Source organism: Nicotiana tabacum, chromosome 18, assembly GCF_000715075.1.
Source record: "Nicotiana tabacum cultivar K326 chromosome 18, ASM71507v2, whole genome shotgun sequence".
In the NCBI taxonomy this organism is placed as follows: Eukaryota; Viridiplantae; Streptophyta; class Magnoliopsida; order Solanales; family Solanaceae; genus Nicotiana; species Nicotiana tabacum.
This window is the reverse complement of record NC_134097.1, coordinates 117613893-117639628: the sequence shown is the minus strand read 5'-3', so window position 1 is coordinate 117639628 and position 25736 is coordinate 117613893. Positions and strand designations below refer to the sequence as shown.

General features: G+C 35.6%; 1 protein-coding gene across 1 annotated transcript; it reads right to left on the bottom strand.

Moving 5' to 3' along the window:
* Positions 1 to 12481: 12481 nt before the first annotated feature.
* LOC107770882 (serine/threonine-protein kinase AGC1-5-like) lies at positions 12482 to 17528 on the bottom strand. Its single transcript, XM_016590213.2, has 2 exons — positions 16804 to 17528; positions 12482 to 13887 (listed from the first exon to the last, which is right to left on the bottom strand). Exons 1-2 carry the CDS (start codon positions 17409 to 17411, stop codon positions 13089 to 13091), a joined length of 1407 nt encoding a protein of 468 aa, XP_016445699.1. The 5' UTR covers positions 17412 to 17528; the 3' UTR covers positions 12482 to 13088.
* Positions 17529 to 25736: the final 8208 nt, after the last annotated feature.

The following is a 25736-nucleotide window of genomic DNA, read 5'->3' as shown; positions in this document are numbered from 1 at the left end:
AACTATGTCAAACACTCTCACACTACTCCTAGAATATTAGGTTCTGCCCCTCTGGAATGTGTACTGCCTTGAGATCCTTGAGATTTCTCTGAACTCTGGCATGTCAGAGCTGGTCTTTCCACATTGCACTTAAATCAGTTCTTGTTTGAGAAAAGTCTAGGTGTGAGCACTGCCCGGAATCCTTGAGGTCCTTAGGGAACTCTGACACACCTAGACAAGATACTGTCTATGGAACCTTGGCATTTGAGGCTATTGGAGGCCTGGGAAAGTCATTTGGGCCTGCTTCAGGCTCCCTATAATTAACTTCTTCTTTTTCTTTATTGTTTATGTAATTTATTCAGCTGGTCTGTAATAATTATTTGTAAACAACATTGGGGTGATTAGTGAAAAGGGCTGGGTAGCTACATATTTGTTGGGTAACTTGGGTAGATACCATGCCTCTTTGCTTTCACGATATTAGAAATCATGCCTATAGGATCTAAATGGATTCAATAATAGAAACCATGTCTATAGGGTTAAATTCAACTTTATAGTTAGATACCATGCCTGTAGAGTGTAAAGTGATTGAGTTCAATTTCTGCCATTGCATGTATCTACATTCGTCTCACTAGAAATCATGCCTATAAGTTTGAAAATCAGCTTTTAACAATTAGATACCATACCTATAGGAATTAAAATCAGAAATCCCGCCTATAGAACTTAAAATCAATTTAGTTAAACAAATCAGTTTAATCCATGTTAGTTATTTTTGAATTGGTTTAATCAATTGTCCGCTTCTTTAATGAGTTTTCAAACACTGCCTTAATTTACTATCGCTAGAAAGCATGTCTAAAGATCTCAAGTGTCCGTTTAAAACTGTTCATTGTTTTACCTAATCAATGTAGATATCATGCTCTTATGACATCACTGTTATGCATTTAGGCAAGCCTCTATGGCGATTTAAATTCTGCAACTCTAAAACTGTGCTTTGTTATTTAAAACTGTTCAGGTTTAACAGGTATACCGAGCATTGTGTGGGGTGATCCTATAGGCTAACTAACCTAGGACCCCTCTTTCCAATCCTCGATGTTTAAACTTTACTCTTTTATATGCAACTTGTTCAAATTCTGTCTTATTACTTGAGCCAAACAATGTCCAAAACATGCCCTTATTTGCAAATATGTGTTTAAACCATCTATTTGTTAAAGGAATAATTCATAAGTATAAGTTCGGTCAGGACCCACCGTTGTGGACCGAGAGAGGTGCCTAACACCTTTCCCTCAAGGTCATTTCGAGCCCTTACCTTAAATCTCTGGTAATGCAAACTAATATAAGAGTTAATCACTCTAGGTGCCCTAACGCACCATAATTCATTAGGTGGCGACTCTTCAAAAAATCCAATTTCCAAAAGGAAATGAGTTATTACCCTCCATGAGTGTCGAAACCCGGACTTCCCTCTCTCTCTGAAAGGAAATTAAGGAAAAAAGGGGTGCGACACTGGTTATCCATTATTTGCATGTTTCTTGTGTATGTTTGAACATTGAATTGTAACGAACAATACCCTATGCTTGATACAGATAATGGTTCGATTTGCGCGATAAGGCGACACTTCAAAAGGGAGAGGTGAACCTTCTCGGGGTCGAGGCAAGAGTGCCTTAACCCTTGGCCAACCAAAGACAATTATAAAAAAGAAACAGCGACAGAGGGAGAGGTACAGATCTCTCCGAGACAGGCTCATATATCCTGTCTGGGGAAGCATCAGAGGGCAACTCAGGCTCTGTTCGGGAGAAGCCGTCCATACAATCAAGGCCATAAGGGAGATACCAACTTAGGGAAAAGCCGTCCTTATCTCATAGCACTTTCGAGGGATCAGAGAGTTATCAGCTTTTGAGCCATCGGCTACAATAGTCCATGAGGCACCCGTTCAGGATATCCCCGATGATGGTAGAGGGAGAGATGCTACAGCTGTCGGTCTTGAAAGATCAAAGAAGAAAGAGGTTTGGGAGGACCGTTTTGTCAGCCTGGCTGCCTTCACCAGCTTCCGTGTGTAGTGGCCAGTAAGGTCGTTAACTCTTAAGTGACAATTCTTAATTACGAATTTGGAGAGGTACAACCCAGATGTTTTAAGACAGTTCAGGGAACGCAATGGGTGGATATGGTTCACCCAGAATGTAGTAGATTCTAAAGAGTACCTTGTCCGTGAATTCTACGCCAATGTGGCTCATATCAAAAAGGGGACGAAGGTGACCAAAGTACTTAACCTCAAGGTGAGGTTTGATCAGCATACACTCAACACGTACTTGGGCTCCTAGGATGTTGAGCCAACAGAGTATTTGGAGAAATGTGAACTAAAGAAGGCAATCCGTCCTTGGCTAGCTAAGATTTTGGCACCACCAGGACCACCACCACCATGGATTAACGTTGGGGTCACCTTCCGATTCCTAGGGCAGTTCTAGTGGCTTCAATTATGGTCGGGTACCCAATAAATGTGGGTGTCGTGATGTCCGCCAACATCTCAGTGATCGCTCAGCAAGATGACTCGTCCTACCCATATCCTAACAATATTACAGAATATCTCACAAATGCAAAGGTAGAGCCGAGGGATTATTACACAAAGGTGAAGCCAAAGAAGCCTTTTACTTGGTACTCACTGATGGATGCGAGCAACCCGAGGAAGAAAGTTCGGCCTCCTACCACCATAGGCCAGTCTGATGATCCAACAGTGGTAGCTCTGAGACATTTAATGTTCCATCCACTTCGGCTGAGCCTTCCTCCAGTGTCGCAGTTGTGCCTCCATCATCATCCATAATCCCTACTACAGCTTCTGCCATAACTCCCACCTCGACTTTGAAGCTGCCTACTCACCCACTATCTGCACTGCGAGTCTCCTAGACATTGGCGAGTCTCAACAACTGGATGCAGATAACCACTGTAAAGTTGTCTGACTTATCCAGTACTGTTGTAGCGCACTCCACCTCACATGCACCACAGGTTCCTTTTGACATTGAGGAGACATTAAAGAAAATTCTAGAGAATCAAAAGACTATCATGGACACCTTGGTATAACACGGGTCGATGATTGAAGATTTGGGAAAGGAAGTAAAGAAGATGAGGAAGTCCCTGGCCAACAAGAAGCCAGTGGACAAGCTTTTGAGAGAGGTGACCAGGATTGCTATAGCTGGAGATATCCCTTTTGATATGCTGCTTGACCCACTCCATTCCGCCATAGATCCTTCAGCACCATCTACACTAGTAACACCAGCTGGCCAGTCTGAAGAGCCAAACCTTGCTGCCAATACTGCTGAGGCAATGCGTCAGATGTTCACCAACCCAGCCACACCTAGAGTTGAGGATGATGAGATTTAGTTGGCTGATCCTGAGGGCGATGAAATTACTGGGGACACAGAGATGTCCATGGAGCCATAGGGAGTTTTTCTTCACTTTTTCCCTCTTTTACTCTTATTTTGCTAAGCATTGGGGACAATGCTTATTTTTATTTGGGGGGGAGGGGGAGTTTAGTTGACACATTTGGTGATTTGATACATTTGGCATGTAATAATTTGATGATATTATCATTTTTCTTATTTACTTGTATATATCTTCTCTCTCTCTTACTATGTAAGTTCATTCTATCTTTAGTAGTTTTGGTCATTAGCTTATTTATCTTTGTTTTTGATTATTAGTTTCTTTTTATGTTTCAGTAGCGTATTAGTTCTGGTTTTGTTTAGTAGATTCTTTTTATGTGTTAGTAGATAATAAGCCTTTGGTTTTCTTAATGCCACATTTCTTTCCAAAGGTAGTTGTTGTGTGAACTGGGTGACTCGTCCCAACGATGGATGGCGTGACAACTTTCTTAAGGGAATGAGTCCATTTTCGTGTTTAGGTAATAATAGTAGTAGTAATGAATAAAAATACCTAATTAAGTCATGCTCAAAGAGTCAAACATGCTTTAATTGGCACCAACACACTTAACTACGCGTTTATGGTTAGAGACAAGGTTTTTGAAAAAAACAGCTCTAGTAGTGACTTTGTGACTTTTCTGTTGACGTTGGCAATCATCGAGTGGTTTAATTGGACCATAGTGATCTTTAAACTTGAATGTGCTTATTGTAGACCCTAGACTCTATCCTCTTTTACAATCTAGTTGCGTGAGGGGTGAGATGAATTGTTGCTAGTCCAAGTATCCGTGTGAAGGGTCTAGAAATTTATTTCATGGCGAAATCCTAAGTTTTGCTTGATTTGAAAAGTGATTGTAGGCTCTCCTAGGCCCGTTGAGTTTTTCTATTTCCAACCAATGTCATCATCCCTAGTCAACCCCTTTCATCCTCTTGTTTTTCTCATTTGATAATCATGTTACAAGCCTTTACTCATTTTGTCGTGATCCCCTCTTGACCCTCAAGCTTTCTTTAACACTATCGTGAAACAAATGGATTAAAATGTAAGTTTTGGGGAGAGATGAGGTAGTTGAAAAAGGTATCAAGGCACAAAAAGAGAAAAGAAATGATCTCTATGAGAAGAGAAGACAAGAAAAGAAAAGAATAAAAGAAAAATGAAAAAAGTGAATAAGCGGAAAGGTTGAATGATTCCAAAAAAAGGTAATGACCCCAAGCATTGAGAAATCAAAAAGGGAGAAAAAAAGAATGAAATGAACAAGAAATCTCTCTAGTCCCAAATGAAAAGAAAGTGTCTCCAAGAATTGGCAAGTGTGAGCCGAGAAATGAAAAATGGAGTGCTTAAGGAAAGGTGTAACCACTTACCATACGGTATCCTAGCCTAACTAAGGGTGTATTGTGGTCCGGGCCCAGCCCGGGACCGGCCCGGAACCGCATGCCAAATGGGTCGGTCTTAAACGGGTCGGTCTCTAGTGGTGCAAAAGCCCATAGCGGGTCGGTCCTTACCAAAAAGCCCGTGAGCCCAGGACCGGCAGGCAGGCCTGAGCCAGTTCAACAGGACCAAACGGGCCCAACAACTAATTTTTATAAAAAAAAATAAAAAAGGGACAACGGTCAGATATTTAAAATGTAGCCGTTGGACTGCATTTTTAGCCGTTTGGCACTTTCAAAAATAGTCATTTGGCTCCCAAACTTTGTTTTAACCACAAACTTTTTATAATTACACTTTTCCCTATTCTCAACTATAAATACCCCCTCATTCTTTCATTTTTACTCACAAATTCATCAATCTCTCTCATTTCTCAAACTCAAATTGAAGTATTCAAGTCTTCAAGTCTTCACTCATCTCTCATTTCTCAAACTTCAATTCTTAATTCAAGTTAAATCATGACCGGTGATTCTAGATTGCACCCATTTGTTTTGGAACACTTTAATGTGGTAGAAGAAAATGAAGAAGTTTACATAATAAAGTGCAAGAATTGTGGTCGAGTCTACACTCGTCGTCGAAAGGAGGGCACATGCTCTTTAAGGAGGCATATAAAGAGTTGTCTTGAGTGTTCTCCAGACATTCGTATTTAAGATTTTAAGTTGATTTGAGATAATTTGTGTTATTTTAAAATTATTAGACGTATTATGCTTAATGTTCTAGTTTGTTAGATTAATTTGAAGTATTATGTTGAAGGTATTGAACTTTAATTTGAAGTATTAAATGTAAACTTTAATTTGAACTATATCTATAGCTTATATATATATATTATATATACTATATCTACATATTGCACTATATATATATATATATCTAATACATATAAGCTATATATAAGGCACTATATATATATATAAGTAAAATATATCATACAATGCACTATATATATATATATATATATATATATATATATATATTTGTAGATATATATATTATAGATATAGATATAGTATATATATAATATATATAAGCTATATATTATATAAGGCAATATATAATTATATATACATACTATATATATTTATATAGCTATATATAAGCAATTTATATTAGTATATACATATATAGTTTACAAGAAATTGTCTTAGATAAAAAAAAAAAATAGCCCGGAACGAAAAAGCCCTTTTAGGCCTGCGGGCCCGACCCATTTAGCCCGGGACCATGTGGGCTTAGGACCGCAGTGGGCCGGTTCCACTCATTTGGCCCGTTAGGCCCGGGCCCGGACCACAATACAGCATTAAGCCTAACCTAAAAGCCTTCATTACATCCCGAAAGAAGTCTTACTTGATTTCAAACCGAGTGAGCTTACATTTGTGGCAATCTACATGAGGGGCAAGCCTATGGTACTTGAAGTCGTACTTGTGATATTCACTTGTGAGAGATGAGTGAACCCTTCATGAATCTTTGGATTGAGTGCTAAATTTCTTAAGTGAGCTTGGCAAATGAAAAGTAGAGGAGGAAGAGTTTGGAGTCCACCATGGCCTATATGATAGTGCAAGAGTCCTTGATGAGTAAAGTCAATTCTTGAAGCTCAAATGTCACATTAGAACTATATGTGCATGAATGTTTAACTTGTCGCCTTGTTGATAATGCATGAGAAGTGTGGATAATTGTTGTCCCCAACTGATGTGTGAACGACTCACCTTTGACTCGCTGAAATGACCCTTAATTTTTGGAGGTGGGAACTAATTTATTTGCTTGAGGACAAGAAAAAACTTAAGTTTGGGAGAGTTGATAAGTGGGGATTTTGACTGCTTATTAACACCTTTTTGCTTTTATTTTAGTCGGAAAATATTGAATTGCATTCTCAAAAATTAATGAAATTGTGCAAATTGCAGAAATGCTGGAAGTTTGGTCTCCCATGATGAAATTCGACTCAAAAAGGAGTGTTTCCAAGCACAAGGCAATAAAGGGTGCAGAAGTAAAGATGTGTGATCTGCAGAATTCCATCTGCGGTAGCAAACCAAGCAGCAGAACCCAATAGGATTTTCAGCAATGTGTGGACCGCACATGAATTGTGAGGCCGCAGAACTGGGCTTTCACTGACAAAGATTCAAAGTTCAGAGAATATACAAAAAGACCAAGTCCTGACGCCTTTGTAAAGTACGGACCGCACAAGAACTGTGCGGCCGCAATCCAAAAATGTGCAGCTACAAAACTCATGTTCCTATCAACTGAATCTGCGGACCGCACATGGAATTGTGCGGCTGCATAACCTCCCGAGGGACATTTTTCTCCGCGATTTTTGGCCTAGTATAAATAGACGAGTTTCACAAATTTAGGTCAAGTTTGAACATTAAAAGCTGATGTAGCCGTTTCTTTTTACTACTTTAGGAAGTTTTACATTATTTTAGTGTTTAAATATTAGATTTCATCATTTTAATCTTCAATTATGAGTTTAATTAGCTTTTGTTCTTTATTTTCTCCAATTCTCATTATGAGTAGCTAGATTTTTACTAAGGTTGTGACCCAACCCTAGTGTGTAAACCTTATGGACATTTAATTTAATGCTTGTTTATGATTGAGTGTTAATTATTTAGCTTAGTTCATGCTTCAATTTTAAAATTAATGGTTGCAAATATTGATTCATGCCTATTTGACTTAGTATCTTCTTGAGAAAGAGGGACCTAGTCTTGGATAACTTGGCTAACAAGGAATTGGGTTAAGCGAGAGATTGATTAGCCTAACTAAAGGGTTGAAACTAGAGATAGTAAGAATCCTACTTGAGCTCATATCAAGTATTTTGTTTGACACCCATTTGGACTTGAGAAAACCAAATTGGGCAAAATCACTCTCTGACCGAGAGGTACTGAGTGGGTAATGTAGAGTTGAAAGATATAATATACCCCAATCAACAAAATAAGTACTAACGTCGTTATTCCATTAGGCAAACACCTAGGTTATGGTCATATCCCTAGGCCTTTAAACTATTTGGAAAAACATAAAAAATATTCATCTCTAGTATATTTTCCTTAGCTTGCAATAATTAGAGTAATAGTAGAAGTAGAAATTAAAACTCTATTGTGAAAGTACAATTTTAGGAAGTCAATTCGCTTGCTTCAAATATATACTCCAGACACCCCTTATAACTCCCAGTAGATTCGACCCCGACTAATAATTGGGTAATTATTATTGTATATGACTATATCATATATCTTATTGAGGTGTGTTGTGGAGTTATCATGAAGCATAAAAAGTAAACGATATAATCAATATCTTTAATAAAAATATTGATTCGATTTATCCTTCGGCAAGGAGGTCATGAGCGGCGACTTGTAGTTCTTGAACTTGAGTTATGACAGACTTATTATCAACCATTTTAAAGTCCACAAACTTTGCGGCAACAAACTTCTTAAGTCCAGCATCTTCCGTCTTGTGTTTCTTTTCAAGAACATTCCACAACTCTGTCGAAGTTTTCATGGCACTGTAAACATTGTACAAGTCATCTTCCAAACAACTCAATATATAATTTTGCACAAGAAGTCAGAATGCTTCCATACCTCCATGACTACAAACCGTTCATTAGCCAGAGTGTTTTCTCCCAAGACTGGAACGTCCTCGCCGATAAAGTGCTGCAAACTGAGTGTGGTCACATAGAAGAATATTTTCTTCTGCCAGCGCTTGAAGTCCACATCGAAATTTTTTTTGGGCTTTTCTGCCAGTGTCATCGCCGGCGCAGGCTTGAAGATGCAGTAGCCATTGCAGCAGTAGTCGTCCCAACATAATCACTTTGTTGTTCCGTACTTGTTGTTATTTTTTCTATAGAAGAAATTGACACAAACATAATGAGTATCTCGGTGAAGTTTATATATCTTCAAACTGAATACAAACAACCGAGTAAAAATTACAATGATTTTAATCTCAGATTGAGTAGAAAGTCACAGAGACTTTAATCTCAAATTGAGTAGAAAACCCGAAGATTTTTATCTCCAAAACGGGAGTAGAAAATCGCCAGGATTTTAGGCTCCCAAACAAGAAAGTAAGATGAATAGAGAAATAAATTTTAAAGTCCTTAAGCTTGTTAGTATTCTGTATTCAAAGCTAGAAAATCAAAAGACGTTAGTTTAAGGAAATAAAAACACATAATTCCGAGCCGACAAATTTCTTGTGTATCCTTAGGGAATTTAATCCCTTACAGTTGCCCAAGGTTTCAGATTAATTCCTTCTAGGATAGAACGGAATAACTATTTTGTAATAGCGGTACATTAAATTACAGAACTTTAGCGAACTCAAATGGCGGAACAAATCACACAAAATGCTTACGTTTTTTCTTTGAAAAACAAGGAGCCGGAACCGAAGCCGAGTGACGACGACGACGATGACGCGGGGCTTACTCTCTTCTCAAATCTCCAAGAGTTAGAAGAAGTGCTTCTATATATAAGCACAAAATTTTTCCTCTTCCTATCCTATGAAGGACAAAGTTCCTTTGCAAGAGGGACTAATTCAAAATTCCATTTCCCTCCATTTCTTTTCCCACAATTTTCCATTCACATCCTTTTGTTTTAATTAATAAAACCCAAAATTTTTAATGTATTTTAGACATAAATATATGTTTTGTATTGAAAATGCTTGGTTCAAACGTCCATCACCTAAGAGTTGCATCAACCACTAGTTAAACAATATATTTGAGTTGGGTATGCATTCATTAAAGCCCAATTTCATGCGTTGATAAGTGCTTAACCAAAACGGGGCATTTGCATCTATACCCGCTTTTTGTGTCACGTTTTAACTTGTGCCCGCTTTGCAAAAAAAATTGCAAGCGTACCCGCTTTTTCGCATAACTTCAGTATACGGGGCTGAAGTAGCAAAGGCAATCACGCAAAACTTCAGCATTCTAGTAACCGGGCCTGAAGTTCATCTCTAGAGCTGAAGTTTTTGTTTTGTAATTGTCGAACTTCAGCTCTAGAGCTAAAGTTTTTGTTTGTAACTGGCGAACTTCAGCTCTAGAGCTGAAGTTTTTGTTTTGTAACTGTCGAACTTCAGCTCTAGAGCTAAAGTTTTTGTTTGTAACTGGCGAACTTCAGCTCTAGAGCTAAAGTTTTTTCTGGAAAAATCAGCTTTTTATGTTATTGTCCGCTTTAAATGCAGCAACCTCATTTCGTCTAACTCACACTCAGTTTTGCTCACCCATTTTTATTGCTAAGCAACTGATATTCGAAAATACATTATACAGTTCTATTATACATTCAGACAACACAGATTTTTCTTTTTCTGAACACAGAAACATCTAATTCACATATACAAGGTTAGCTTTCTACTTGCTTCAATTATGCTTCTGGCTATAGCAATAAGTTTCTCCACTAATTATGTTGGAAAAATCCCAAGTACTAGAGGCTCTTTCTAAAAATGATTATTAATTTCTTGAAAATGAAATCCTAGATAAAAATGTTGTGTGAATACAGGTTATATACATAGCCGTAACAGATTTCTTGCAGAAAAGGGAGAAGGAGAAGTTTGAGAAAGAAGAGGCGGATATAACTTTGAGGAGGAGAAGGAGGAGGAGAAAGGGGGCTGAAGTTGCTTAAAAAGTGGGTACAAGTTAAATTTTTTTTAAAAATGGGTATATGTTAAATGGGGGCGACCAAATAGGACGCCCCGCGCAATTTTTACAACCAAAACCCACCGGCTTTTTTGAGGATCCCAATTCCCAAGTTTTGGTTGGTCCATGTTATAGTAATTTGTGGTTGGTCTATATAATTCTGTTTTCTTTCTATGAGAATTTTTTGTAACCAATACAACATTTTCTTTTCATTTTACCCGACATTTTGTTTCTGAAAGTATAGGAAAATGATTCAAGTCAGGAATGAAAACGTCGAGTCATATGGTAGAAGAGGATAAGAATAAATGTAGATTTTCTTAATGGGCACGATTTATTAAAGAGAGATACTTGCCAAAATAAGCCAATTTGTTACCTTTACCCCCTTTGGCTCTAATTTGATTGTTGATCGAGATATAGAAAGCATTATTAGAAAAGTTTATTCGTCAACGGAAAAATTGTATATGCATTTATCGAATAAATAAATAAATACAAGATATGTGTCATATATATAATTTTATTATTTATTTAAGATAAATGATATGTATTTGTGCTTCTTTTATGAATTGTGACTGCTATAATTAAATTGTTTATTACATAATAGTGTTATTTAAACTAACAAAACTAAGTAACAAAGATGTGTTAATGCATAACCGTGACTCCGTTGATCATCGTGATGGCATTTTAAAAAAAAATTAGATAGATCTATTGTAACTTATGAAATAATGTGACAGAAGTATTTGTCGTACTTTATCGATATCATAACAAGCATTAGATTACATGCAAACCTATATTAGGAGACTAAATGCTCCCTATAATTCTTTTTTTCTATTTCCGAGATTTGAACTTGAGAACTTTAACTAAAAAGTGAAACAATCCTATTCATCACACCATAATCCTTGTTGATATTTGAATGTGCACATAATTGATGGGGAGCAAGTTTGAAGGGATTGATACCCGTCCCCGACTCCAACTCTGTCTCATTCCTTTTGTAGGAACTGTGACCCTCGTGTGTAGACCCAACCTTGTCATTTGAAGTAGGCCACATTCTAATTCATAATCACACGCCGTAAGTTGATGGTCATTACTTCCAATCACACCTCAAGACTCCACAAAGAAGCGTATATGCTTTGTATTTTCACAAATATCCCAAATAAATCTCAACTTACCATCCTCTAGCCATTAGTCATAGACTTAATAAAATTAGCCAATAAAAATTGAAAAACCAAATAATAGGGTTCTTTCTCTCAAAGAATCACATGCAAAAATCACCTTCCATATTTTTAAGCGTGATTAGCAACACTAGATACAAGACGGAAAGAAAATTTCATGGACGGGATAGCAAATAAGGTGATGAAATACAAAAATATACACAATATTCCAAAAATCTAAACAAAAAAGGAACTTTTTCAATGGGTATAGTTGAAATTCATTGAAAATATATAGATAAGTCAATACACAAAATTTGAGGAAGATTGGAGGTGATTTGGACTGGTTTTGTATCAAAATTCGTAATTAAATCGAGTTCAAAAAAGTCTTCTGCGACACATGTATCAAACATGTATCACGCATGTATCTCACACACAGGTATACATGTGATACATAATTAATACAAATATGATACATATGTGATACACAAATGATACACAGTGTGATACACATATCATTTTTTCATGTTCAGTTTTTACTTCGAATTTTCAATTCAAACCACCTTAAAATTTCACCAAATCATCCCAAAACTGAGATTCAAGCTCCTTAAGTTGTGTCCAATTTATTCTAATAGCACCCACTCAAAAAGGTGATTAGACTTTTCTCCATAATTAACTCTTTCCTAAAGACAGTCAAAACAATAATCATAATCAACAGACAAACCAATTAACCAAATCAAATCAACAAAGCACGTAAGTCGTAACAACCAATACTAAACAAATTGATCTTACCAAAATAATTGGCATCAATGTAATAAAAAAAAAAACTAAGTGATTTTACTCCTAGTACCCGATAAAACATAGTCGAAGTTTAAACAACCTGATGAGTGACGGGACAGCATTGATATGAAACGATTGGCAATAACGCGACATTTTAGGGTTGATGAAATTACTAATACCATTATAATCATTTTTGTAAAGATATTTATATAATTAAAGAAAATTCACAAGACACCCATGACTATCCTACAATCTTACAAATGCTAATTAATAAACAACTCACATGGAAACATCATGCTTTTCCATAAGGAAAAGAACAAGAGTCAAAAACATGGGGGCAGGGCCATCCTTGATCCACTCTACAACCTCCACCACCAACCAACCAACCAAACCCTTCAGCCCACCGGCCCTTTGATTGTGTATCCATGTCTACATGTATTTTGTCAAGATCCGATGTTTCCGACAAAGCCATTGACTTTGAGATAAAAGAATGGAAAATGAACCTTCCTTTGTCCACCTATTATTGCAAGAGAGCCATAGGCTAGCAAACAATGCAATGACCTCATATTTTGCCTTGGTGGGTCATTTCCAGATATTGTTGTATTGATAAATATTCATTTGCTAGCCAAGTAATAAGCACCAAGAAAAGTCCACAAATAGCTTTCTTCATTCTTTCTTTCTTCCTTTCTGTAGCCAGAAGAAATGAAGCTGTAAGTTTGTAACTTATCTGGTCCAAAGGATTGACTTTTGAATCTTTATTCACACTACTAGTAGTATTCTACTGGGGTATCAGGGCAACTTCCATCAGACAGAAATTCTTTACTGAATGGTGGAGGAGCGAATGGTGGTGATGTACATCTTAAAAGTGCCCAATTGACTCCTTGGAAAAATGGATGGTGTTTGATTGCTGTGGCACCCATAGTTGACCCCAATCTTCTAGCTGGATCCTTTGTAAGTAGTTGTGATATCAGGTCTTTAGCTGGGGTCGGGATTGCTGGCTCTTTAGGGAATTCAAGGGCTCGAGCCACGATATTAGCTAGTGTTAGTTCATGGTCTATCCCCTTAAAGGGTGTTACACCATATAACAACTCAAATATGAAAATCCCTAGTGTCCACCAATCAACTGCACTACCATGGCCTTCACCTGACACAATCTCTGGTGCCAAATACTCGTGAGTTCCCACGAATGACATTGATCGAACATCGACTGGTTCAGCAACAAATTCAGGTCCACCGAGATGGCCTTGCTTCTTCTTTCGCTTCCTTTTTGGGTGGAAGCATGAAACAGCAGGTACTATACAGTTAGGAAGGATACATGAAGAAGATGTAAACTTTGGTGGTTCAATTTTGTACTCATTTTGTTGAGTTCCATTAGGTGTATTTTGGCTTGAAATCACTTGAGCTGGTGTTGATGTGGAGTCATCGCATTTTAGTGAGAGATCAAAATCAGTGAGCATGATATGACCATCTGATCGGACCAAGACATTTTCAGGTTTCAAATCACGGTAAACAATTCCCATCATGTGAATGTACTCCAGTGCTACCACCACCTCAGATGCGTAAAACCTGGAGACACCATGAGATTAGTCTAATGTACGCACAAGCAATTTATAAATATGAATTTAAGTTCCATGCTCTGATCGTATAAGAAAACCTAACATTCATTGGTAAGTTATACGTAATAAATGGTAAATAATCTTCCATAACAAGTAAAATTACACTGGGAGTTTAAATGCTTGATACAGTTAGTCTATATAATTTATATCCTTTAGATACGTGTAGACAACCCTAGAACAACGGAAAAAGAATGAAAAAACTTCTTTTCAGGTAAAATCATGATACAAAAGATGGATGCATGAGAAAATTAAAGGAAAAAACTGTAATAAAGTGGATGTACTCTACAGGTGCACAAAGCAGCACTATGTTTCAACTCTTATCATATGAGGATAGAGGAGGGGACCAATGTGCTTCTATAAAGATAGTATATTATTTTATTATGTGGAATCCTGGACCCTCACTATTTCCCCATGCAACGTAGCAAGATTAAAAGAACTGGGTCCGTGCACACTGTCTAGATCATGGCGCAACTTTACTGTCCTCTTCTCCTTTTTGTGTTGTTCGTTTAGTTGCTTTCCACAAGTGTAACATGATTACATCGTGTACTAGATTTATAAAAGAAAAAAGGAAAAAGAAGTTCGTGGGATATCCACAAAAGAAGAAAAAGTTATTTCATATAAGAATATCAAGGACTTCCCCATCACTAGAGTAGTTTTTATCAGGGATATTTTCCCTTTCCTATATCATAGTAAATAAATTTTCTTGAAAATATCATGGCAATTCATTATGAGGAAAAATGAAAAGATATTGCAAGTAGATTAGAGCAAACTACCCACAAATTAGTTAAAAAAAGTACGGCCTACTCAATCTTGGCAAATCTTTGTAGGCAGAACGGAAAAACAGGGGAATCAAGAAGGAGCTACTCTGTAGCCCAATAATTCAGCTCAGTTAGTAGGTAATATTGCATTTTGGTAGGGATTAAATTGTTATAGAATATTACTTCCCATCTAATTCTTCTAATCAGAATGATTGATGTTTTCAAGAATTAAACGTTCAACAACAATAATAAACTTAATATAATTCCACAAGTTGAAGAGGTTATTTCAGAATAATAATACACTATATTTTTTTCTTTTCAATTTTGGCCCTTAATCGACAGACTTATCTAGTTTGCTATTATGTTTTATGAGACATAAGGGGTCATACATAATCAAAAGAGACGTCCTTCCAAATCATAAAGTCCCAAATTCAGGCAGTGAAATGTCAAGTCAGAAAAAAAGTTATAATCTCCAGGACCTTGTTTTAAGCTCAATCACAACTACTTTCTAAACTAAGCTAGAGAAATTAGAGTTGAATCATTTCCACTACTTTCCTTCTAGTCACATTCGTCTTGGTCTAGCTAGGTTGTCATCATCTGTATAACTTGTGTACCAACATGGCATATTTGTCAATTATAGAAATAGTACTATATAGGGCCACTATGGTAAAGAACATTGAGAGAAATAAAAGGTCGTCGAGATTAATATTCCCCACGTTAAAATTCGAAATCCCTGATATTCCGGAAAAATTAATGGAATTGCATCTTGATTACTTTTCCCTTACTTTTGACGGTTTGACTATTCCCCTAATTTTGGGAATGATTATTGATAATTGGACAAACTACAAAATTCTCAGAAAAGTTAATTAGGCACATTAACCTTGGACTAGTTTATTTTTGGTCTTCAACTTTTGCTACAAAGCTTCCCTCAAGAATAGTACTCTCCTCCCAAATTAACAGTCACTTCAGCTTAAAAATACCATCCCAATAATTTACGCTTTAAGAATTCAAGAATAAATTTGTAATAATTTTCAACTTATACCTTTAATTTAATATTAAAGAAACAGTAGTTCTTTTTAATACTATTTCATTCTCAAAAAACATTTAGTCAACTAAATTTGTAATTATTTTCAACTATACCTTGTACTTATGGCATGAAAAGATATAAAACGGCAATTAAAATAGGACGGACCGAGGGGTAACCGTCAAGCTTTGGAGCATTTAATAAACCATCAACCAACGCCCATGAAAATCAGAATAGAACATTTTCCAACATTTACCAAAACACAGCGCACGTAGAATATTAAACTATTTGAATTATTATCGACTTTGATTTAAACAAATCTTCAAAAATTAGAAAACACAAGCATGAAGCAGAGGACACGTGATTAAGTCAATCCCCTCCCACATGCACCCCCATTGGGTCAACTATAAAACATACGAGTAGATGAAAATACTTAGTAGTAAATGTACTAATAAATTGTAGCATACATGCAACACACTCCTCAGCCGACGGTGATTAGTAAAAAGCCAAAACAAAATTATGTGAAACAAGTTTAGCCTTATTTAGTGGTGCAAGAACATAAGCATAACCACGTGTCTCTCTCTTATTGGCTAAACTCAAACTCTGCCGAAGTTTAAAGTCATAGATTGGGGCACGTGTGCCTATGACATACTTTACAATGTATTATGTGAACTCATTTGATTGGGCACGAAATTTAAGAAAAAAGAAGATTTTTGAATTTCGTGTAAAATAAGACACATGTACTAATTTTCTTCCTTAGTTACCATTCTTTCAGGGATCTGATGTACGACAGTCCACCATAGATCCTGTGTTCCGTCATTAAAGAGAAGAAGATCGAAGAAGATGATACAGTGACCAACTAGATGGGCCCTACTACTGGCAATCACCAGCTCCTCTCCAGGTGGTAGGTCCCACTAAGACACGTCACTTTCATCTTCTTCGAGTTTTTTAAAATTTGAAAATAGAAGAGATTACAGTCGATAAATTTCTCCAACATATTATATGTAAATATGAAAGAATATTTGGACATTATTTCAAATAGTAAGTGTTTTTCAGTGTAATGTGAGAGTAGTAATGAGCAAACCTGACGGCGGATTCAGGGAAGCGTTTGGCCGGCTGACGTTGCCGGAGGACGTGAAGGTCACCGCCGGGACAAAACTCCGTCAACAAGCACGACCATTTCGGAGAATCAATGGAGGCGTAAAGCGTCGGTAGAAAAGGATGATCCAACATTTCTAGTATTTCCCGCTCTGTCCTCGCTCTTCCTTCCTTATTACGGCCCGCCAGTTCCTTCTTATCCATAACTTTAGCCGCGAAGTAAGCTACCGCCGACGCCTTCGACGAACTTTCCGGCGCCGGAGTTTTAATTTCGGCTAGATATACGGAACCGATATCGCCGGAGCCAAGGCGGTGGAGGAAGCGGAGGTCGTTGAGGGAAATTAAGGACGAAGGAGAAGTGGAAATGACACGTGTAATGGCGTCCCAGTAAGGGTCGCCGGAGGGAGTGGCGGCGCGTGGTTTAATGACATGTTGGTTAAAGGAAGAGGAGGCGGAAGAGGCGGTGGTTGCAGTCCACGTGGCTTCGGAACCGGAACTGGTGGAGCGGTTAATGTCAGTGGTGGTGGAAGTGGTGGTGGAGTTGAAGCTGATGCTCTGAAGATCATCGGCTAAGTCATCGAGCCATGGCTCCATTTGGGCTCAGGTGAAGAAGAACAAGAAGAAGTATGAGAGAATGAAGAGAAGGTAGAGAGCTTTTTGAAGGTGAATTTTCTCGGGGAGCTAAATTAGCTTTGGGCCGTGAAATAGGGGAGTTGGGCCACGTAAAGTCCGTTGCTCGTGTAGTTGATATTGGGTGCCGTTGGGCCCGCAGAATATTTATGAGTATTGTCTTTTCTCATATGAGAGATTTCGAATTTCAAAAAATTTCAATCTCAAATTAGTTTGAGTTGAAAAAAAACATAATTAGGCAATATTCAAGAATTTTTTTTAGAATCCTACGAATTAGTAATTAACAAACTAGCACCTAATTAATTACAGTCCTGACCAAAATATATAATGCTGGACCAATCAAGTTTCCACATGTGTGAACAGATTCTAATCAACCGAAAATCCGTCCTATTAATTACCGAAAATTAGTCCTATTAATACTCATCTCTACCAAAATGTTTGATAAGATTATACAGCCCATTTAATTACCTTCAACACACATCTCTCTTCTAACATTAATGCCACAAACCAAAAGGCATACATGTACGAATCCTCCAAAGGAAAGTATCACTTATTTTAATTTTTTTAGTTGTTATTTTCACATATAGTAATAAAAATATAATTAGATGAGTGAAATATTATAAGTATTTTATGAATCTGTAAACTTAAAATTATTTCCATAGTAAATGTGTGTGTTTCAATATCCTAATAGTATATTTATACACTTATATGTTATTGTTTGTACATAATGTACATCAAATATAAATTTAAAATATATCACATACACGGAGTATATATTTCAAATGTCAAATATATTTAAACTATATATCGATCACATCAAGTATTTATAATTATACATTAGATATACATACTACATATATTGAACATGTATATTTGTTTATACGTTATGTATAAAAAATTATACGTTGTATAGACATAAAACGAGTTCGGTATAGGCAAATATACATAATATATTCATTACATATGTATACATTTAAAATTATATTGTAAAAAATATATCGCATATATACACCTTCAAACATGGAATAAAAATGTGAATTTACTTAGACTTTGTTTGATATAATAATGAAAAAGGGGATTCTAAGAGGGGGAAATTTCATAAAAATGACAAGTATATATTAATGATGGGAGAGAAATATGAATAAATTAATATGGATCAAAATTAAATCCTTAAATTGTGGACTATGTTTAAAAATTTGAAGAGTACTAAACATACATGATTTTGAAAAAATATTGTAATTGTAAATGAATGTGCTCTTTTTGGAATAAAACAAAAATAATGATCTTTATTTAAATATTATTTAAAAACCCCAATATATAAATGATTTGTACTCATCTAAATCGTTATGATAATGGCAAATAATTTATCATTTAAGACAAATGGACTCTTCCCTTTTGATTAGAGTTTCACATCTATTCTTGTTGCAGCACCCAAGTCTCTGACTAGGGGCGTCCTAAAACATAAGTGGTTTACTTATGTATTTATTTTTTAATTTGATAGTAAACAGAAAATATTATTAGAAGAGCATTTATATATAGCATAGACAAACACTGTATGGTTTGAGAAGTGAGAGGTGATCGGGGAGTCAAAATATAAAGAAACAAACTCACCAAGAAGTTAATGTGTGTCATTATATAGTATATATACATATTTATAAAAAAAATTACAGAGTTATATAATATAATTGTCCGGCGAAGAGGTGTCGATTGACACCCCTTTGGTGCATGTGGAAAATTACTTATGTAGCTTATTTTTTCTACTCTTTCTTATCGTTGCTGAATCAAGCAACAGAATTCGAGCTAAGAAGTCACACATAAGCTAATTATAATTAAGCTATCCGCTTATATTACATTGAGCAATCCATTTTTTACTTATTCGTCGGTCGTACATCTTGCTATTTCGTGATCTTCACTCTAATTATAAGACTAAAGGCCTCTATTATTTTTTTTTTCCTATTCTTACTAGGAAATTAATTTCATGATTGTAAGGAACTTGCTTTACATTTTAACCAATCAAACAAAGAAACATTGAAAAATGTTTTATTAGAAAATATTTTCCTCTTTACAAAACACACCCTGAATTGAAAAGGTACCAAACTTGTTTAGTTACAACTAGGTGATATCACCTAAAAGAAATAGTTGGCTGAACTTTTTTCCTGTTTGTTTTGAATTAAATATTTCCGTAGTGGAGCTGTTGAGTTCCGTTTGTTTTGTTAATTTTAATTAGATTAGATGTTCAATAAATGATAATTTGAACTAGAAGCCATGGGGGTGATAAAATATGCTTTTGTCCATTTATCACCAAATTCATTAATACCTACTGTTTTGATGTATCATATTTCCGATGTCTGCTTCTTTATTTTCTATAGCTAATAAAATTCTTTATTTTAGATGATTTAGTCTTTAGCTTGTTTATTTACTGTGCTTAGAATTAGCCTATATGCTTATCAATTACTCATCTTTGGACTTACCTTAGAATTAGCAGCCAGACGAGTGTTTGACCTAAAAACGAGGAAAATTTCTCTGCTATTCTTAACCATTGGATCATTTAAGGTGAGGCGTACGGTTATGGTCACTCAATTCGTCATCTGGTCCAGCCCTAAATGAAGAAATATTTTAAACGAAAAAAACGAAAATAAGGGAGAGCTCTAGGATAAGGGAGTGAATTCGAAAATGCCCGTCATGTATCATATTGTAATGCCCTTAGATTGGAATAGTTGACATTTATAGTTTTTGAAGGCTGATATTCACTAAAAGAAGGAAAATAATTTATTCACAAAAATCAGTATATGACTTATTATTCCAACTCCCTTGTCAACAAAAAAATAAATAAAAGAATCCCTTGAATTTTCTAAATTCATATGTATTTTTGTAAAAAAAAAAATTCTTATATTCGAGAACATGGAAAATATTTTCTGACTCGAACAATCTCTCACGAGGAGACATTGTTTCTAAAATAATTTCATGATTATTCCATACCTGAAAATTTGAAATAGTTAAACTAAACTATTTATGCTCTAATGCATTTACATGCAATGAGACATTTCCTTCTTAAGTTTGACATAACTATCCTATAATTACAGTCCAACCCTACTCCATAATGATAATCATGTCCCACAAATTTATATCAATAGAAAAGGGTTTATCCACATAGTATATTTATAATAATTTAAACATGTAGTATTGAAGTAAACATACCTTCTAACTTGCTTCCTAAAGTTATATCAAATTAATTCACAATAATGGTATACCAATAATAGGTTGACCAACACAGCCCTACACGGTGTTATAAATTTAATTAATGAACTCTAGTTATTCATAATTAAACGTTGTACAAAGAGGATCAGACTCGTACCTTCTTTTTTCAGCTAATATTGTTTCCAACTACCAATACTTATTTGTTCATTTATATTTATATATATAAAGAAGTTAGCCATTTCGAGCCATTATATCATAATCCAAGATATATCCTGTCCTTATTCGTATCCATACTACATTTGCAATATATTTTCCTTTTTTTTTTCAATTAGTATATTTAAATTCCTACCGTCATTTATTTTCTCTTTAAATTTTCGACTATGACAGTTTTGCCAATTTCTCATCATTATCAAGGGCATTGGTAGGAAAAGTGCTTTTAACGGAATATAGTTGTTCTTACTTCAAAGTTTAGGGGACAAACTAAAAGTTGGCATTAACACACTACAACTAAAAACATATGATCGTTAAAAACTAACTTTGCACCGATTGTTTGCACCAAATCATATAAGTTATCATGGTTAAATAATATTTTAAAGTAAAAATGTATTAAGTAATTAATTATGGTTTAATAATAATCACGTCTGTAAAAATATAAATCGTGTATTAATTAATTTGGTGTAAACACTCAATGCGGATAAGTAATCAATACAATTACCTATATGGATCCAAATCAAGATGCCAATATAGCATTCGTTTAATGATTTTAACTCTACCTAAGACTATTGAAACAAAACATAAATATAAATGTGAAAATAATTGTAATCTCAATAAATACTAAATAGTATAAAATTCAAAATAAGGTCAAGCGTAAGAATTTTAAAATTTGAACCAAGCAAGTTCAAATTATAAATTCACATCTTTAAAGGAAAAAATTGGCCTTTTTAGGTTATTATTAAGACTGTATACCGTCTTTGGGTGGATCTTGATCAAATGGCTATCAGCCATTGGACTGATCCAACAGTTTTGAATCAAATCCATCCTAAATCTATTTGGATCGGACCTAAGCTCGACCCGCACTACTTCTTTGGGCCATATTCATTCTCAAGTCCAATTCTGATAAAATGTGAGTTTTTACCTAATTTGTAAAAATTGCACGGGGCGTCCTATTTGGTCGCCTCATTTAACCTATACCCATTTTTTTAAAACTTTTAACTTATACCCACTTTTTAAATAACTTCAGCCATCTTTCTCCTCCTCCTTCTCCTCCTTCGTTTTCTTCTTTTCTTCTTTCTTCTGCTGCTGTTGATGCAGATTATTTTTTAGGTAAAATTTCTTTTAAATTGTTGGTGCATAGAAGTTAAAACTTTCTTTTGTACCTTTATATGATTAAAAAAGAAATTATTTTCCATAGTTCCTTTTGTGAGTGGAAACTATCAAGATACCATTGTTAAGTGACGACGTCTTTGCATTTTAATCGTATTACGGAGCTCATTATTTGTTCTCGCAATCAGGGATGATTAATTTGCATTTATTTACTTCCTTTTTTTTGGGTTGTTTTGATAAATATTATTAAGGTGAAAGTTGTTTCTTGTAAAGCTAAATTGAGTATGCTAGCACATAAAAATTCTTGAGCTCAGTGCTGAGATTTTACCCCAAAGATTTTAACAAACTAGCAAGTTGTTTGATGGATGGATCCCCAGCTTATTTGAGCAGATCCTATTCTAAAGCTAGCTTCCAAATAACTTCAGCTCTAGAGCTGAAGTTCGACAGTTACAAAACAAAAACTTCAGCTCTAGAGCTGAAGTTTGCTAGTTACAAAACAAAAACTTCAACTCTAGAGCTGAAGTTCGCCAGTTACAAAAACAAAAACTTCATCTCTAGAGCTGAAGTTCGCGAGTTACAAAACAAAAACTTCAGCTCTAGAGCTGAAATTCGCCAGTTACAAAAACCAAATTTTCAGCTATAGAGCTGAAGTTCGCCAGTTACAAAACAAAAACTTCAGCTCTAAAGCTGAACTTCAGGCCCGGCTACAAGAATGGTGAAGTTTTGCGTGATTGCCTTTGCTACTTCAGCCCCGTATGTTGAAGTTATGTGAAAAAGCGGGTATGCTTGTAATTTTTTTTTTTGCAAAGCGGGCACAAGTTAAAACATGACACAAAAAGCGGGTATAAATGCAAATGTCTCACCTAATTATATATATATATATATATATATCAGCATCCACAAAAGAGAGTAGTCTATCGCTATATTAGAAATATTACAATCCCTTATCTTTTTTAAAAATAGTTCCTAGGATGTCTGCCCATATTGCTTCATTGACAAACACCGGGGGAACTACCAAAAAGTTTGTTGTTGTTTCTGCCATCTTCCCTGCTTCCTTGGCCAGCTTGTCCGCCACCTTATTGGCCTCTCTGTAGCTGTAATTTATTTGAGGATGCCCCAGCGCTATTAGTAGAGACCTGCATTCACATATAATAGTTTTATAAATCAGATTGCCTTTATTGATACATTGTATTATCTCAATTGAGTCTATGTTAACTTCCAAAGGCATAAGGTTGTTTGAGACTGTCATTCTTAGTCCATGCATAAGAGCTGTCAGTTCAGAGTGGAGAGTGTTGGTATAATTTATTTCCCCATGAATCCCATTACCCAATCCCCATTGCTATTCCTTACTACTCCTCCTATAAACCCCTTTTGTAGAGTTGCACCGTCTATGTTAAATTTATAGGAGCCTCTCGTGGGAGGATGTCACTTAATTTGTATAACAGTGTTAGGTATGACAATGCATCCTCCAGCCACATGAATGAATTCAACAGCTCTAGTTATGGCGATTTTGCAGGAAACTGGCTATCTTTTTTGATTGAAACAATTGCTATTTCTAATGATCCAAATCTCCCATCGACAGAACGGGATCAACTCTACCTGTTATACCAAATTTTAAACCGGGTTAATTAAGATACAACATATAGGCGATTCCGAGTTTGATTAAAGTTAAAGAGTCGCCACCTAATTAATTATGGTGAATTAAGACATCTAATATTGATTAAAGTAATTTAAAGTATAACTCTATTGATGGTCTACGTAACCTAAATATTCTAGGTAAGAGTTCGATTAATCTAAAGGGAAGATTTTTAAGGCACCCTTTAAAATCCATATTAAAATGGTTTACTAGTCGGACTTGAACTAATTAAGGCTAAGTGTAAAAGTAGTTTAAGTAACATAAATATAACTTTAATAGAATCCGTCATTTAAAGTATAGTAACTTAGAAATCTGATTTTCCTTTTAGAGTCTAAAGAACCAAATTTTTGAAAAGAGACAATTTCCTAAAAAATGGACTAAAGTCCAAAATGACACACCAACGTTAGACTTGAGAAATTTGATAAAAGTAAAATTAATTTATAAAAAATTGACTTTTGAAGTAGAGGAAGGCCGGTCATCTTCGACTTACATCAAACAAAATGAAAATAGTTCGTCAACAATTCAAAGACTTATATCAAAACAATATTCATTATTGAACCCAAATAAAATACCTTAAAAAACGAACCACGCAAAGCATCTATTATTGACATTTTAACTAAACCAAAGACTGATCTTTAGAGTTAGTAATTCATTGTTAACTTGAGGTGAAGATCCTATGTGATCAAATGCAGGCATAGTGAGTAATCGCGGACTAATACTTGGTTTTAAAGTTAATTGCACAACTTAAATACATGACACAATTGAAATTAAAAGATAACCACACAGTAAAATGTTAGTCATCAATCAAGCATGCATAAACAGCCCCATTTGGCTCCTAACAGAAGGATAACATCTTCTGTAATTCCTGTTTCAGCGCCTCTTTATCCATTTTTTGCTGTTCGGATTTATTTCGGAGAGAGGGCGAGTGATGATAATGTAGACTTCGGTTCTAGACAGCGTGCTCTAATTTCAAGGGATTGACAACGATTTCTCACCGGTTATATGTGTAAGATAGTTTGTTATTGGCAAGTTGGAAGTGGGATTCTTCCCACAATGGAAGAAAGAAGTTCCGTGCCTGTCATGTGAAACACTCCCGGGACCGACCTTACTCGTACCGTGCATGTTAGCCTCGGAACTGATCATTATGAAATAGCACATAACAGACACGAGATTGTCTCAACAGGCACGAGACTGACTCAACAGGCACAAGATTGTCTCAACAGGCACAAGATTGTCTCAACAGGCACGAGACTGACTCAACAGGCACGAGATTGACTCAACAGGCACGAGATCCTAGAGTTAATTATTTTTAACAGAAAAATCAAATTTATTTGAATTTTAAATTCAAAATTTGAATAAATAGTCGTGTCTGTTTGTGAAACAAGACATCTTTTCTGAAATGGTCTGTTGGTTGCCTATAAATACACAAGAATTCCAACGAAGTGGATATAGAAAATCACAAGTGTTATTGCAGGCTTTGTTGTATCCTGAAGAGAATCGTTTTGTATTTTCCCTAAATTAGTATACAGGCGATAACTCTTTAAGGACAGTCGATTTTCACGACTCAAAGCCAATTTTGTTTATTATTTTCTAACAATCTTAAAGAGTTATACTGCTATGGAGAAATTGATGTCTGTTGTTGAGAATCCGAAGGAGTTCATCAAACTTGATCGCTTTGATGGAACGAACTTTACCCGTTGGAGAGACAAGATAATATTCTTGTTGTCCGCTCTCAATATCTACTATGTTCTTGATTCTGCCTTGCCTCCGATGCCTGAGCCCACAACAGAAGATTCTGACGTAGTCAAGGAAGAAAGGAAGAAACGAGAACGTTGATGAATTGTTGTGTCGCGGCCATATTTTGAATACTTTGACAGATCGACTCTATGATCTTTACTGCAATCTGAAGTCGCCAAGAGAGATTTGGACTGCTCTACAAACTGCATAACAGAATGAAAAATGAGGTATTGACAAATTCCTGGCTCTGCAGTACTTTGAATTTAAAATATTTGATACTAGGCCTATAATGGATCAGATTCATGAACTGCAAATCTTAGTATCAAAACTAAGTGATCTTGAAGTTAAAATTCCTGATGCACTTCAAATAGGTGCTATTCTTTCGAAATTGCCTT